At 57.2% G+C, this 16,046-nt stretch overlaps 1 protein-coding gene across 9 annotated transcripts in view; it reads left to right on the top strand.

The window, feature by feature from the left end:
- The window catches only part of CASZ1 (castor zinc finger 1), a 150,602-nt gene that overhangs the window by 89,750 nt on the left and 44,806 nt on the right, over window positions 1-16,046 (top strand). For 6 of the 9 annotated variants that reach the window (XM_066375046.1, XM_066375047.1, XM_066375048.1 and 3 more), the window contains one exon: window positions 4,776-4,814. In XM_066375046.1, the coding sequence (XP_066231143.1) occupies window positions 4,799-4,814 (16 nt within the window). In that variant the 5' untranslated portion in view covers window positions 4,776-4,798. Of the gene's footprint in view, window positions 1-4,208; window positions 4,345-4,775; window positions 4,815-16,046 lie in introns of those variants that run through there. The other 3 variants (XM_066375045.1, XM_066375053.1, XM_066375044.1) reach the window with 1 other exon arrangement.

Below are 16,046 nucleotides of genomic sequence, written 5' to 3'. Positions count from 1 at the left end.
CCGGTCCTCTGCCCAGTAAGCTCATCCCCAGCTGGGCAAGTAGGCAGTGATGTGCGGTACCTCCAGGTGGGGCACCTGCTTTGGAGCTGGGCACAGAGAGAAGGGCATTTTTCAAGGATTTTGCTGGCCCTTTTCTTTTCTATGAAATATAAGGATGTGCAATTTTTTTGGTTTCAATTTAGCATTGGAGAATTTTATAATTTAGTAATTAAAATCTCTGATAGGCTTTAGAAATTGCGGCTAATTGAATTTAATGGGAAGATGATTTTCAATTTTATTTGATTACCGGGACCCCTGGCATCGGTATTTATGGGAAAAAAATGGGAAATGTGCTGTGTGGGCTAAGATGGCATAATTGAATTAGGGATAATCGGATTTCTCCGTCATGAATTTCACTATAATTTTCCTATAATTTTCCATTAGATATCTAGTTTACAAATATTCACAAAGAAATGAAGCTCTTTCGGAATGGAGATTGCTGGCTAACAGGATTACGGGGCCAAGCGTGCGGCTGTGCCAGCCCCGGGACCGCCATAATGCGATCCCTGTATCTATCTGCCTTACACTTAGCTCGAGCCCAGCCCCGGCCCCTCGCTCCGCCGCCCGCCCTGCCGCTCCTCTCTGCCCTTTGTTTCTTCTGTCCCTGTTTACCCCCCCAGCCCTGACACCCATGTTCCGTGGCTACCACCTCTCGTGCCCTGGCAGACTGCCCTGTGCCCGTGCTGTGGTGTCTGGGCTCTGCCTTCCGTCCCCACCATGTCCACAATTTGCTCGCTCGCTCTCCCAAACACCCTCCCTCCATCAGCCTGGGCAGTGCACTCACACACAAACACACGGACTCCCTCGCAGGTGCGAACATGCTTGTTCACATGCACACACAGTCCTTTTGGCGAAGGCTTCTGTGCCCTGGCCCAGTCGCCTTGGAGGGAACCAGTTTATTGGGATCCTGGGGTGGGGTGCAGGAACAAAAGGAGCTTTGTTCAAGTTTATGTGAAAGTTACAAATTCAAAATGAGAGCAGATAAAGCATGAGATACCTGGTGTGTAAACAGGCTGGTGAGTGAGAAGGCCCCAGGCTCGGGAGGGAGAGAGAATGAGTGGGCAAACTGGGGGTGCCAGGGGACTGGGAGCCAGCGATGGAAGCTTGCCTGGGGAGAGCAGAGCCCACAGTTCCCCCTGCACTGTGTGAGGGGCCCAGGGCGGTGGGGGGGGACTGCTCGTCAGGTCTCCACTTTTTCTCTTGGGGGTAAAGTATGTAAGGAGGAGCTGGTGGCTCTGGGCCCAGGGCCTCGGGACTGGGAGAGATTGTGGCACCGGACTTTTGGTCCCCCAAGTCCCAGGCACAAACGTCTTCACTATGGCCTGGCCTCAGGGTCTAAGGAGGTGTTACCACATCAGGGTTCTCAAGTCAGAAATGGGCCATAAAGGGCAGAGTTCTGGGCCTCTCCTCTTCCAAAGAGAAGTAGAGACAGAGAAACCTGGGACCCCTTATCCTGTGGCTTCTGACTCAGTCCCAAAACCTCAAAGCCTCAGCCTTCTTCTTAGACCTTCTCAAGTCAAAACACACCAAGATGGCCTCATTTTCTGTGCCTCTCTCGCTGTTCTCCAGGAAAGGCCCTCGCCTTCGGACAGTACCTTTTAAACCTGTAGTAGCTGATGGTGGCAGCACGTTGGCAGAGGCTCTACGGGCAGCCCACACCTCCCTCCACCACTGGCTGCACTTGGCAGGTCCCTCCAGCTGGCCCTGCCTGCTCGGCCTTCCTTCCAACTCTCTTAGCTCTGTCCCTTCAGCCATTCCTCTCCAGTTCTTGTGCACCAGAACCCTCAAAGTCATCGTACAGACAGTGTTGGCCTTGCCTCAGAAACTGGAAGGCATGTCATTCCAGGCCCTGACCACCACCAGCAGAAGCTCAGAAGGACTTCAGAAGGATCCAGCAGGCCTTGTGGGTCACATATACAGGGAGCTCCCCATACGTGCAGACTCCTTCAAATGCACCCAGAAATTGCCCTTCTTTTGCCTCTAGGTCTTCAGGCTTCCTTCTGCATTCTAGTCGCCCAGATGGGGAAACAGACACTCAGGATTGGAGTTTGGGATTGACCTTTGTTACAACCCAAAGTTTGGGAAGTCATGTGTAGGAACAGTCAAGAGGCATGTGTGGACCCCAGGAGTCCTGGACACAGAGACCCTGTCTGAGATCCTGCATGGGGAGCTCACGGTCCTCTCTGCTTGGCTGCCCTGTGTCAGCGGTTACACGATCCTCTTGGTAGCATGTGGCTTGGTTTGTTTAAGGAGCTCTGCTCCCTCATTCAGAGTGTTAGAACCAGGGGACACTCGGTAAAGCTTCTGGGCCTCCACCAACTGTTCCTACATAGGGATGGGGCAGGCCTGAAGGGTGGAGGGTTGTGTGACAACAACCGGGAATGCCAAGAAGTCATCAAGGAGGACAATGAAGTAGGTGAGGGATGCTAACCTCCTTGTGAGGCCATTTGAAACGAAAGAGCAATCCAAGAAAAGAAAAATAAGGGAAAGTAGGAGAAAGAGTAGATTGTTAACTCCCTGACTTCTTTGCCCCAAGGCCTCCCTGGGCTCCTTGCTTTGCAAATTAGAAATATTGCAAAAATAGGCCAGTGCCATCTTGCTGAATGCGATCCAAAGACCAGAGAGAGCCGGGGTCCTGTTCTCCTCCCCTTACTGAAGGCACTGTGGCCTCCCCTGAAACAGGAGAGGGAAGGAAGACAGCAGGGTAGACGCAGAAGGGACAGAGGGAGAGCTGGTGACAGTGAGGTCCAGGCACTTCACTAGCACAACTGCCCACACGCCTGCTTGCCTCGCTGCCTCCTTCTTTGAGAGCCCCAGGCCCAATGAGTAACTTGGGTGACTAAAATGTAAAGAATCTCAACTTCTCTGGCTACAGCAGGGATTTGGGGGGCCATGCCAGAGACCCCACCAATGTACTCTCTCGGAGACAAAAAGAGGAGGGGCAAAGAGTGGACAGAGGCACAGGTGGTAGGACGCTGGCTCCTTGGTTGAGGGGTGCCTGTGCCCTCGCTGCCAGGGCCCTTCTTGGGGCAGAGCGGCCGAGGCAACAGGACGGGAAGGAACCCAAGCGCCCTGAGAAGAGAGAAAAGCTTCTGCCCTGGCTGGGAGAGAGGGGAAGGAGGTACTGGCCCCTGGAGTCCCAGCTGCAGAGCTGGGGGCTGAACTTCATGGCAGGGGGAGGAGAGAGGCCCAAGAAGACGGCTGTGCAGCAGCCCGGTTCGGCCCGGATGCGGAGAGAGCCAGTGCCCATTTTAAAAGTAAAGCCCAACCGAAGCGGTGGAAGCCCGGGGGTCCCCGCACTCCTGGAGTCTGGAGAGAGCCTGAGCAGTGTGCGGAGCCGCCCGAGGCTGGCCGACGCGCATGTTGGCCGCCACACCCAGTCCCACCGTCCCGGAGTCTTTGCTTCTTCCAACTACAAAAGCAGTACCACCAACGTGATGTTCGGGTCCGAGGGGGAAACCAAACCCACGGCACCCCGAGTCCGCGGGGCGCGCGAAGAGGAGCACGAGGACGCGCGGCGCAGCAGCTGGACCCCGCGGCGCTCACACTGCTCCCGCCCGCGCGGAAAAGTTTGCGCGGCCGCGCGTGGCGCGAGCCGCGGGCCGCCCCGCGCCTGGGAGCGAGTCCGCGCGCCGCCTCCGTCGGGTCGCGCTCGCCGAGCCCGAGCGCAGAGGGGAGCGTGCGAGCGCGCGCCCGCTGGCGTCCGGCCTGAGTTGGCGCGGGGGCGCGAGCACCGTCCGCCGAGCCCCCTCCCGTGAACCCCCTCCCGCCGTGTCCCCGCCGAGTCCCGCCTCCCTCCTCCCGAAGTCTGAGGTCTGAAGAATCACTGAACCAATAAGGGTGGCCACCAAGCCGGTGCGCGGAGGCTCCGCGCGCACCAGAGGGAGCCGGCGCGTGCGAGGCAGCGAGCGCAGGGCGCGGGCGCGCGGAAAGCGGGCGCGGGGCGGGCGAGCGCGAGCCCATTCACTCGGGCATCCCGGCAGGCGGGCGGGTGCGCGAGCGCGAGCGCGCGCGCGGGCTGAGCTATGCTCTTTCACCTGCCGGGGCGGCGCGGACCGGGCCCCGAAGAGGCGGTGCCGCGGCCTCCCTGCCAATCACCTCGGCGCCTGGCAGCGCCCCCGGCCGCTCCCGCCCGCCCGCTCCCTCCTGCCAAACTGTTACCCTGAGTGTTACCGTCAGGAGCAATGACATCAGGGCTTTAAAACAACTTGTTATTCGGGGAGTAATCAGTTGCAATTAGGCATTAATTAAGTATTATGAAAGTTGATTATTTAAGTGAATTCGGCTTTCGACTCTCCGACTATGGTGAGTACCCGAGTGGGGCGGGGGAGGGCCGGGGGCGCGCCGCGGGGCTCCGACCCCCGCGCGGGGCGGGGGCGGCGGGAGCCAGGCCGGGAGGGCGGGCGCGCCCCTCGGCTTCGCTGGCCGGCCGGACCCCCCGACCCGTGCCGCGTCTATAAATAGTTTCTCTTTTAGTTTAATAAACTCAAGAGCAGAGCGAAGCTGCTCTGCGTGTGCCATGCCGAAGCGTGAGAGCGAGAGGGGAGGGAGGGAAAGTTTCGCTCTCCCTCCGGGGGCCCCCTTCGCATTTTCCCCCCAGCCCCGGGGACTTGTCCGCCCCTCGATGGGGGGCGCGGCGAGCGGAGGGGAGCGAGGGGGTGTGGAGTGGGGAGAACTCCGAGAGACTAAACAGATTTTTTTTTTCTTCCCTCTTCTTTTTTCGGCGATCTTCGAAGAGTTTGGGACCAAAGAGAGGAGAATGGATCTTGGTACAGGTACCGGCCGGTGGGAACCAGGGGCGGCTCTTTCACTTTTCTTTCGGTTCTTTTACGGAAGTTATTATTTTTAGCCCAATGAGGTAGCAGCTGGGCTGGGGGCAGGGGGCGGGGGCTGGCCAGGACAGGGTCTAGTGTCGCCGCGCTTCTCGCCCTGGTTTCTAGATTGCGAGGCTTCGGATGATATTATTATTATTTGTTACTTGCTTAGTGACTATGACTAATTTGATGCTTGTCATTATGAAAGAACGAGGAGGGGAGGGAGCTGGGGGGGCACCCGGAGAGAGGATTTAGGGGTTTTTTGTGGGGGTTTTTGTTTTCCATGTTTTTTGAATGGCTCCGTGTATTTTCTGTGTTTCCCCCCCCCTGCAAAGATCTCTGTGTGTCTGGCTGTGGGGTGTGTGTTTTTATTTTTTTAGTGGGGGGTGGTTTAGTTTTTGAAAGCAGCGTCCTGTTGGGAAAGGTGGTTAGTCTGGTTTCGGGGCGACTGTCTCAAGGTAAAGGAATTTAATTTATTTGGGACAAGGCTGTGTCGGATGATCAAGCTGCTTATTATGGCTAATGAGTATTTTTCACCTGAGAATCCGTGGGATGAGGCGGCTGTTATCAGTTCAAAGTGTTGGGCCCAGGACTCTCTCCCATCCCCCCTTTTTAGCCCCCACCCCTGGGAGGGGTAGACCAAACAAACTACTAAATTTGGACATCTGGGTTTTGGGGGACCTAGTATCGCATCTAGGATAGGGTTCCGGATAGCATGGTGCTGGCCTGGGGCCGAGTTTATCCAGAGATTTGGGTGTTTTATTGGTTTTAATCTAGTATTATTTGATATTTCTCTTCTCTTCCATCTGGGATTCCAGCTGAAGTCCAGAGTGAAGTTTTATCATAGATGCTCAGGCTTTCCCTAGGCTCTCTGTTTTGAAACCAGATTTTGACCAGGACCCTCAGATCCTAGGCTGACAAAAGCAGCTGACTTCTTTCTAAATGTTTTTGAAAGAAGTCAATAATAAACAGGCTGATAATTCATTGAGATTGATCTCTGAACCTTTTTGTTTCATATATAGAAGGATAAGTGGTATCGGTGGCTATTAGAGTTGTTTATAATGGGCCCAAGTTCATAGCATTGTCCCTTGGTACCCATGAGCTGACATTTGACCTTACTTAGGTCAAAGGGGATTGGGCAGAGGACAGAAGTGCAGCACTTGGGGGCCGGAGGGTGGGTGACGTGGTGGCTGACTTTGGGAAGGGGATATGTGCCGGTGGCCCTGGGGGGGGCGGTAGTATGTGTCCTTTACAGTGTTAAAACTATGTCTAGCCAGGTGTGATCTTGGTGTATCTGATGTGGAGGTCCTGAGGGACCTTTGTGCCCAGGAAGGGTGTGACACCCCCTGCTGGGCAAAGTGGTGAAGGTTTCTAAGGCCTCTGCTGCCACCCTGCCCTTCCCTACCCCTCCCTTCCCTCCACTCCCACAGAGAAGCAGCCAGCCCCCACCTCTAATCAGGTCTCTCATCACCTTCCTCTCAGGCCCCACCCCCTTTCTTCGGAAATGGGGCCCCCACCCATCCCTATAAGAAGCAGACCTTAGGGATGGGCACCGCCCCCTACCTGGGGCAGGCAGCCTCTGCTTGTAGGCGGGCACATGAGACCCAAGCATTACTCAGCTGGAAGGCGGGGCCTTCTTGGTATTTCTTCTTCTAACCTGGGTGCCAACTGGAGCTGGCGTCCATCCTTCTGCTTTACACCACCAACCAGTCCCTCCCAGTCTGCTGTGGGGCCATGACTCCAGAGCCCTTCTGCAGGGTGGCCCCAACTAGGGAGAGAGCCTCCTGGGTTTGCGAGTGGCAGAACCTCTCTTAGCATCTCTCTTGGCCCTTAGGGAGACTCACTTCTTCCAGCACTCCATGGCACGGCTCCGGAAACTTTTCCTGGAAGCTGGAAGGGCCCTGAGATCAGCCGGCCCCTCTCATAGCTGGAGCGGGGCACTCTCAGCAGGACCCAGGCCTGGACTCTGGCCACTCAGTGAGGAGAGGTCCAGGGGGTCAAAGTTCTGACTATTTCTTGGAGGAGTCATCTGGTGATACCATCTCAGCCTTTTCTTTGAACTTGGAAGTTTCACTTAATCTCAGAACTTCAGAAGAAAAATACTTTTTTTCCTCTTTACAAAAAAAAAAAAAAAAGAAGAAGAAGAAGAAGGAAGCAGGTGGAAAGTCTGAGATCCCCTTTGAGCCATCTCTGGCTAACTCCATGGTCACTGTCCCTCCACCTCTGGAATGTATCCTGGGCACAGCTAGGGTCAGGGTGCACATTTATGGCCAGGGCTCATTGCTGGTGCGGTGAGGGGACTCTCTTCTTTTGTGGGATTATGGGCCACCACCACCCAGGGCCTCTCAAGCACAGTACCCAAAAGGCTTCTGGCACCCGGGACCCAATAAGCATTGGACTGTGGGTTGACCTCGCCTCCAGCCTCGGACGGGTCTAGGTCCTGGAGCACTCCAGCTATAAGTAATTCACTAGTGGGAGAATCAAGGTTTGTAAAGAGGGGACAGCAGGATCTCAAGACCCTGAGGGACCGTGTCGATCCCTTTTCCCCCACCACAGTTCAGCCAAGGGCTGGATCAATCTGGACGTCTTTAGCAATAAAAAATGCCGATGTCGTCCTAATTCACCAGGCCCCGAGATGACAGCAAATTTACATTTTTTAATTAAACTAGCAGCCAGTTTTTATGAGAGGGGGTTGGGTTATGCAAATCAAATGGTTGTGTACGGAAGATTAGGAGAGTTTGGGAATAAATTCCACAAATGCTAATAAAAAAAAAAAAAGGAAAGAAAAAGAGAGGGAGGGTGGGAGGAGAGAGGAAGAGAGGAGGACAGAGTTCCATTAGGCCCTTTTAGAGTGATTTCCCTGGGGGAGGGGGAAGGGAGGCAGGAGGAAGCTTTCAGACACAGGTAAATCCTTCCTGCAGTTGGGAAGCTCCCCAGGATTAGGCCCCACTAGGCTGGTTCCTAGGCCCTGGACAAAACGGGAGGCCCGGTGAAAGTGTCTGCGAAACCGCAGTAGAGCTTTGAAGAGGAGCTTGCCCTTGATTTTCTGGGATCTGGTTATAATTGGCCTACTCTCCCTAGGGAGAACTTGAGAAGAAGGGGAGGAGCTGTTCAGGGTTAGAGCTGTCCATCAGAGGATCCAGGGTAGGCTCTGACAGGTAAAGGGCCCAATAGGCAAGTTCAAAGGGATGGCTAGGGGCTGCAGTGGGAGCGGCTCAGGGGCTGCACTGCCCCCTGGGCACCACGGCCGGGCTACAGCTGTGTTGTTATCCAGGTGAGTCAGTGGGAGGAATGGGTGTCGCTTGCTGAGCCAGGCCTGCTGCCTTTTCCCTGGATGGGGCTCTGCCGGGACTCCAGGCCGAGTCCCCCTTGCACCGCACACAGCTTCCCCCTTGTGTCCTGGCCCTGGCCTTAGCTCTTGAGGAGGCCAGGAAGGATGGGGTCAAGGGGGCTAAGCCGGGCTGGCTCAGCCTCCTGGTTCTTGGAGTGGAATTTCCTAGTAGCCATGTGCTGCAAGGGCACACAGTCTCAAGGTAGAAGAAAGGCTGCAGATGACTTCTTCTGGGTGGTGTCTGATCCCAGGGGGCCGAGAGCTCGGGGTTTCCCGCCCAGCGTCTGCGTGCCCTGCTCAGCGCCCCCCCCCCTCCACCACCACCCTGAGTGTCAGCCCACCACAGACTCTCGGATTTCTGTGAGCCTCCTGCTCAAGGCAGCACCTAGCCAGGAGTGGAGGCTTCTAGGAACGTTGCTGGCTCTGGTTCCACCTCAGGCCCTGTGAGTCCTGGGGATGGGGAAGGTTCTTGTGTTGGGTCTGGAGGAAGAGATTCCAGGGCGCATTTGGGGCAGAGCAGGCTGCCCTCGGTTTCCTTCCTCAAGCCTTTACTTGGCCAGGTACACCCACTCAACCAGTCTGAGCTGGGGCCGATCCCTGCAGTCAGGTTGGGCACCGGTTTTGCCAGTCTGTTGCAGGGGGTAGGTGCTTTGGTGCCATCTTGGCAAGAAGGAGCAGTCAGAGCCGAGGACAGAATGGGCTCTCTCGGAAGCAGCGCGTTTCCTGGTACCATTCACCACAGAGGCTGGCTGTGATAGCTGGAGGGACTTGAGCATCAGGTGACCTTTTGAGATCTCTGGCTCTGTGATTCCCAACTTGATTTTACCAGGAGGATCCAATGGGGCGGTCTTGTGGGAGGGGTTGAGTGGCTGAGGTGAGAAGCATATCCTTTTGGACCTTCCCTTTGGGAGAAAGCATTTGAGACAGGCAGCTCTGGACTGTGAAGTGGCCCCTTGAACCAACCCTGGAACTCGTTCTAAGACGTCAGAGCGAACCTGAAGATGAAAGGCCTGACGTAGCTACCTCCCTCCTCCAGGAGGCAGAGGCAGGGCTACGAGGGCCAGACTGAAAGGATCTCTGGGGGGCCCGCCCCAGGCCCTGTCTCCCTATAGGGACCAGCCAGGGAAACCCGTTAACTCTGCTCTCCGAGAAGGGCACTGGGGCCAGTGCTCGACCTCTCCGCAGGCCTCACTGTCACTCCCGTGCTCCCCCATCCCCCATGGCCAGAAAATCTGGCTGAGTTGCAGCTTGGGTTTTTATGATGGAAAAATAAAATAAACGGAGGCACCTTTGGAGGGTTGAGTCACGGCAGCAGCACCTCCTCGTGAAAGCCCCGGGCAGGGCTCCTGGATCAAGTCCCCGGGCAGGGGATTGGGTGGAGCCCAGGAAGGCGCCTGGACCCTGACTTCTCTTCCTAGACCATGCGGGGCTAGGGATGCGCTTGCGTCCTCAACCAGCCTCCTCTGGTTGGCCTGCCATTCTTAGAAGGTTCCGGCTATTTCTCTCACCCTACCCTCCACCCCCTAGCCCCAAGGCTTCCTCTTCAATGCTGACCAACCGCCCTGCGCTGACCACCCTGGCTGTGGCTCCTCCCCCCTCCTCCCCTCCCTCCTCCTCCTCCTCCTTTTCCTTCTCCTCATCTTCAGGGGGAAGGAAGTTGCTCTGTAGTAATTACAGCCTGTGGGTCCCCAAGGCAAGCAGCAGCTGCTCTGGGGTAGCTGGGCCTGGGTACAGCAGGAGGAGGAAGGGGCTAGGGAGGTGGAGGGCCCCAGTGTGCAGAGGAGAGCGCTGAGCCTGCTTCGCTGGGCTTGATTGTGAAGGGTGGCAACTGGGTGGTCTGACACCCGCCCCTCTCGCTGCCCGCCTGCAGGGAAGCATCTTCACAACCCCTCCTCGGGACATTTCATGGGGGGGGGGGGGGCGTTCGCACAGTGAGGTCTACAGTTCAGTAAGCATTTGGGACCACCCTCTGTAGGAGCTAAGAAATAAAGGCCGCCAGGTCCTTCCCAGGTGTGGGGGGCCTGTGTGGTGGGGGGAGACAGGTGTGTCACACAGGGCAGCGGAGCGCAGAGGCAGAGAACCCAGGGAGCTTTGTGAAGGAGTGGCCTTTGAACTTGCTAAAGGCAGGGAGTTGTTGGGGATGATGGAGATCAGCAGGCGATGTTCCCTGAACCACCCACACCTTCTAGACTTCACCCAGCTGCTTCTTTCCCTCTCTCTCTCTCTCTCTCTCTCTCTCTCTCGTCCTGTACTCCTCCCCCGCCCTGAGAGCATAGCTCTTGCTTCCCATTGTGCAACCGCAGTTTTCTGTTCTTACTGCCCGGGCGCCCCAGTTCCCCAGAGCCAGGCCCTCCTGCCTGCCTTCCTCGTCCCCTGCTCTGTACAGCCTCACACCTAGTTGGCCCTGGACAGAGATACGAGGCCGGCTGGGGACCTGCTCCACTGAGGATCTGGTCATGCCCGTGACATTGGTGTGTCAGGGCGGCACTCGGACGTCTGCACTCCGGCCCCAGGAGGCCAAGGCCAGGACCCTGCTTTCTCCAGCTACTGCAGCGCATCATGGTGGCCGTGCGAGTTGGCCCTGTATGGACATCTCCTCGCAGTGCTGGGTGCCGGGTTGGTCTAGCGCCTTCCCACTCTTAGTGCTGGTGGAATTGATTGATTGATATGCCTCTTCGCCAAGGGCCTGCCCACTTCTTAGTGGGGGCGGGAGGAGGCAGACAGGAAGCTTTGGCCAGTCCCCTCGGGGGCTGGGTTTTAGCTCCTCGGAGGGCTTTCTATAGCCTGATTTACAGGAAGGAGTGGGGCTGGGATTCGGGAGGGCATGAAGGGGCAAGGGGCGTAAAGATCAAGATAGACATTGGATGGTTGGATGGGGGCCCTGAATTGTCTACTAAGCATGACCATGGCTCAGGACTGGGAGGATCAGGGTGTGAGGTCAGACTTGGCCTGTGGGAGGCAGGAGGCAGTGCCCAGTGGGTGGCCTGGGACTCTCCCTACATCCTCGTCCATCTCCATCTCCCCCCAAGCAGACTTCACTGCAGCCTGTCCATCCTCTGTAGGTCCTGCTTCCAGTCCCGGGACCCCTCCGGTTTAGTAGACCCAGTTCCAGAGAGAGGATGCGCCCCATAATGCCAGGGCAGAGCCCCCCTGGCGTGGCGTTTTGGCTACTCCAGAACAGGCTGTGGAGTCTGTTCTTAACCCTTCCCACGGGCTGCCCCCTGAGGGCCCTCCCGGCCCCATAGTCTCAGTGAGCACCATGGGCTCTTGGCTGCTGAGACCCCTTCCTCAGGGCCAAAGGGCCCTTTCTTGGCAGAGGGCCCTGCCTGGCTTTGGGGAAAAGGGATGGAGGAGGGGAACAGACAATTTCTGTGACTCCAAAGACCAGGGATTCCTAGAGGAAACCTTCCCGAATTGAGCCTGGGCCTGTGTCGGCCTTTTCTGCAGGGCGTTCTCCATGAACTAAGGGGACCCAGGAAGGGAATATGCTGGTTGGGAATAGGACATGCACTGGGGCCTGGGACTCTGACACAGTGAGAAGACGAGAGGCATCCAGGAAGCCAGCAGGGAAAGACTTCTGAAACTTCGTGCACTTCTCCTTGGCTGTGATTTTCAGCTCCTTCCAGATCAGGGCTTTCCTGGGGGACTAGGGAACCTTGGGGAAGGACTGGGCAGGTACCCTACTGCCCAGCAGGGGGCGCCCCACTGTCCATGCCCCAATTCTAGGGATAGGGTCGCTGGTCCTGGATCTGGTCCAAGCCTTCTGGCCGTGTGTGTGGGGGGGGGGGGGGGAGGAAGCCTACCTCCCCCACCCCCAGAGGTTCCTTGGCTGAGTTTGTTTTGCCAGGGTGACCTGTTTAATCATCTCATTTTCTGGTGGCCGTTTATTCCTCGTTTCCACGGTTACGGCCCCATTAAGGGGAGAAGCAATAAGGCAGCGAGTCAAACAGGTAATAAAAACATTAAAGCCCATGCGCGCAGAGGGAGGGCAGGCAGTGGGGAGGGGGCTCAGTGAGGTGAGACAGCCCGGGGAGGCCGCCAGGCCTGTCCTCCAGAGGCCACCGAGAGAGAGAGAGAGAGAGAGAGAGAGAGAGAGAGAGAGAGAACGAGAGAGTGAGAGAGTGCCTGGCCGGAGCTGGCAGAGGACCTGTCCCCACGCCCCCACTTCTGGGCTGTGCCCTCTGGGGTCCAAGACTTAATACTACTAGCTTAGGACCATCCCCAGCCCTTGCACCCCTGGCAACAGGCTATATGTTGGGAAGTAAAACAGGAAGGAGGAAAGTGAGAGCAAGAGTGACAGCAGCCTCCCCCCCCCGACGCCTGCCTGCTGCCCGGGTGACGCGCGTGCAGGCCGCTCCTCACTCTCACTTGGTGGGGGTGGGGGTGCTTTCTGACATTGTTTTCAGCTCTAGAACTTTTTCTGCCAACTTTATCAGAAAGCATATTTGTGGTGAGTGTTGCTAACAGGGCCAGTCTGGTGAGTAAATATTCCTGGTGTGGACAGCCCTGTGACCTTGAGAGGGAAGAGCATGGCTGGGAGGGGGGGGCGGGGGGGAGTTGGGGACAGAGACATGAAGGGGGAGAGGAGGCCAGGTGGCCCCTGTGCTGGGTGGGAAGCCTTCCTAGGATGAGGCGAGGGCGTCAAGGGGTTGGGTTTGTTCCCGGCAGTCTCTTCCCAGCAGTGTGGTCCGTCTCCAGCTTGAGTGACACTTATCTGGGGCTGGGTTGTGTGACTTTCTCGCTGGTGGGCTGGGCTAAAGGAGCCGCTGGCAGGTTCTCTGGGGGCTCCACAGAGACGCTGCCTGCCTGTTCCCTCGGAAATGGTAGCTCACAGGAAAGTCAGCCCCTTGCCAGACCGTCTGAGCCAAGGCGCACGTGCCTCCCTCCCTGTACCCCTTCTCTGGGGGCTTCCTGAGTGTCCCCGGCACCTCTGCTTGGCCCTCAAAGTTGTCAAGTGAGCAGACTGGTTCAGTGGGGCAGCACAGCAGGGGGAGGACGTGGTGAGTCTCACCAGGAAAGTGGGGGTCAGGTCGAAGGGGCAGTGGCTTTGGGTCCTTGAGCTAGCCTGTCCCTCAGCGGTCAGAGAGGAGAGAGCAGAGGTCCGCACGGGGGCCCCTCACCCAGAGGATGGGGGGGGCTCCCTCTTTCTCTCCAGTGCACTGCTCCTTTGCGCCCTCACGGAGGTCTGTGTCGCCAATCACTCATTTCAAAGTCGACTTCTGACAAGAGAGAGAGAAGGAGAGGAAGGTCTGGGAAATGGGGAAACCCTTTGGCTGGGAAGCGTGTCTTGGGAATGGGCCTAGATGAGTTAATATTCTGATCAAACAATTAAAAATAGAAAATGCTCCCGCGGCACCAGCTGCCGAGGCTTTTCAACAACTGTCACCAGTAAGTTCACGGGGCAGGTGGTGCTAGAAAGGAGTTTTTTCCACCAACAGCAAATATCAGAGACGACAGTGTACCCTCTGCTTCCCTCCCAGGGCCCAGGACAGGTGTTTGGGGCCCCCCGTTCTCTGGGTGCTCCCCTCGGGGACCAGGGGTCTGTGCAGCCTCAGGACTGCCCTTCTCCCCTCCAGGGCCCGGCCGCCACGGTGACGTCATCACCAGATGCCTTGGTAATTGCTTTAAGAATCTAACTTAAACTAAGATGAAAACTTAAATTCCTGGGTGAGGAGTAATTTTCCATCCAATAGTAAATTAATGGAAGGATTATAGCTGGGGCCTGGCGGGGAGGCTGTGTTCATCTGGTGAGTCCAAGTGACTCAGGCAAAACAGCTCTAGACCGGGGGCTCCCCCAAATCTGGGGCCGGGCCCCGCTCCTGGCTCCACCGCGGCCTGGTGAGTTGGCAGGACGTGTTCCATGTGTGCTGAGGGTCTCTCTCGGTGACAGGGACCAGCTCTTCCGAGCCCCCCAGTGAGAGAGGCCTGCCTTGGGCCTGAGGAGGCTTGTGTGGTCAGTTCTCCCAGGGGACGGGTCACGTCTCTTGAAACCCAAGAAGGGGGGGCTGCGGGAGCAGTTTCCAACTGTCATACCAGGTAGTTAGCAACGAGGTGACCAGCCACCTTGTTTCGCCCAGGACTGGAAAGGCCCCCACACACCCCACCTCCTTAGTCTGTTGAGGCAGGAGGATGGGCTGATGGACATGCCCGTCCCTCAGGGTCCTGGAGAGCCCAAACCCTTCATGAACTCCAGTAGTCTATGTCCAGAAAGGGTCACCTACAGCTGGCTCCACCTACAACCATCCAGCACTAAGCAGGACATGCTCTGTGGGCTGTTGCGTTCCACAAGGTGTGTGTGAACTCAAGTGGGTGTGCACACACGCCTCCCCAGGCACGACAGGGCCTGCCTGAAAAGCTCTGCCAGGCATAGGACTCACCGCTGCGACCCCCTCTCCTCCTCACCCCCAGCCCCCGCCCCCCACCTAGAGGACATGTATGTACACCGTGCAAGTGGGCAACAACAGAACCCCAAAGAGTTTACCTCAGGCCTTCCTTCTGAGGGGTTCACGGCGTGCCACATCTAGTACCCTGTTTCTCCCCGTCAGTTCCCTTGGAGAAAGACACAGGGAGCCGTTCTGTTTGACAGGTGGGGATGCCAGAGGTCCTCAGACACTGATGGGTTTGTTCCCAGATGCAGGGAGATAGGTGCAGAGCGAGGCTTCCTTCCCCTGGGGCAGAGGGGCTTCCCCAAGACCATCCCAGTGGCGGTGTTGAGGTGAGGACCTTTCCCGTCCTGCACGTTGACTGTGCTTCCTGGGCTGAGTCTCTGGGCCCCCTATGTACCCTACTGTAACATGTGGACACATCCCCGGGCCTTCCCTGCAAGCTGAAATGCAGTTGTTGACGCAGATGCATCTAGAGCTTTTGGAGGAAGACTCCGCTGAAGGCATTCACTCCTGTTGCCCATCTCCTGCACAAGGGGCACACGCCCATCTGTTTGCAGGGAAGGGTGAGTGGGAGACTTCCGACCCGTCGCCGGTGAAATGGACATGAATGCACTAGACGTAGGGCTCTTCAGGAGGACCATCTAAAAGTGAACTCTGGGAGACGGACGGGTTTGCAGGTGCACGTTGGGCAGGGATGTGTCTGGGTAAAGCATAGGATTTGCTGGAAGGGAAGGTCAGGAGCTTGCCCCTGGTTCTCTGGGCGACCCTTGCTGCTCAGCTCACCACGGACCTTCGTCGCTGCTAGGAGGCATGGGGCTAGCTTGGGAACCGGACAGGAGAAGCTTGCTGCTGTGCCGACAGCTGTCCCCGGCACGGGGGTTGAGCCCGGGGGCTGTATTGGGTTCGCCCAGGTGTCCTCTGCGTGAGAAGCCAGCTCTTCCTGGTGTTGACCACACTGTGCTTCCAGAGATGGGGGACAGCCAGATGTTCTTGGGAAGGCTGGCATTGCTGCAGTGGTCTAGTCCACCCTCCCACCCCATACCTACCCCGCAGAGGAAGGAATTACAGGGCAGTAGGGCTGAGAACTCCCAGTCTAAACAACCCGGCAAGGCCTGCTCAGAGCGAGCGAGCCAAGCCAGAACCGCAAATGGCGTGATCCGGGGTTGTCACTGGAAGGATGGAGGCTTTGAATGTGAGGTGTCGTGTGGCATCGCTTCTTGACCTTTTGGCTGAGATCGGTGGCGATGTTCTGTGGCAGTTGCTGTCCAAGCAGACGGACTGGTGAATTCCAGGCGACAGGGATCTGAGGGAGCCTCCTTTACTTCTCCTATCCCCAGGGTGGGGACCGGAGGAGGGGACTAGACAGCGGACAGACAGCCTTGGAGAGATAGAAGGAGCAGGAGAAAGGCGATCAGCCTCTCCAAATGCACCCTTCCCGGCTAGAGGTCACAGCCCCTTGCTAGGATCACGTGGGTC

This window comes from Saccopteryx leptura, chromosome 3 (assembly GCF_036850995.1).
Source record: "Saccopteryx leptura isolate mSacLep1 chromosome 3, mSacLep1_pri_phased_curated, whole genome shotgun sequence".
NCBI lineage: Eukaryota > Metazoa > Chordata > Mammalia > Chiroptera > Emballonuridae > Saccopteryx > Saccopteryx leptura.
Note: the sequence above shows the minus strand (reverse complement) of the source record. Positions and strands in the feature narration are given on the sequence as shown.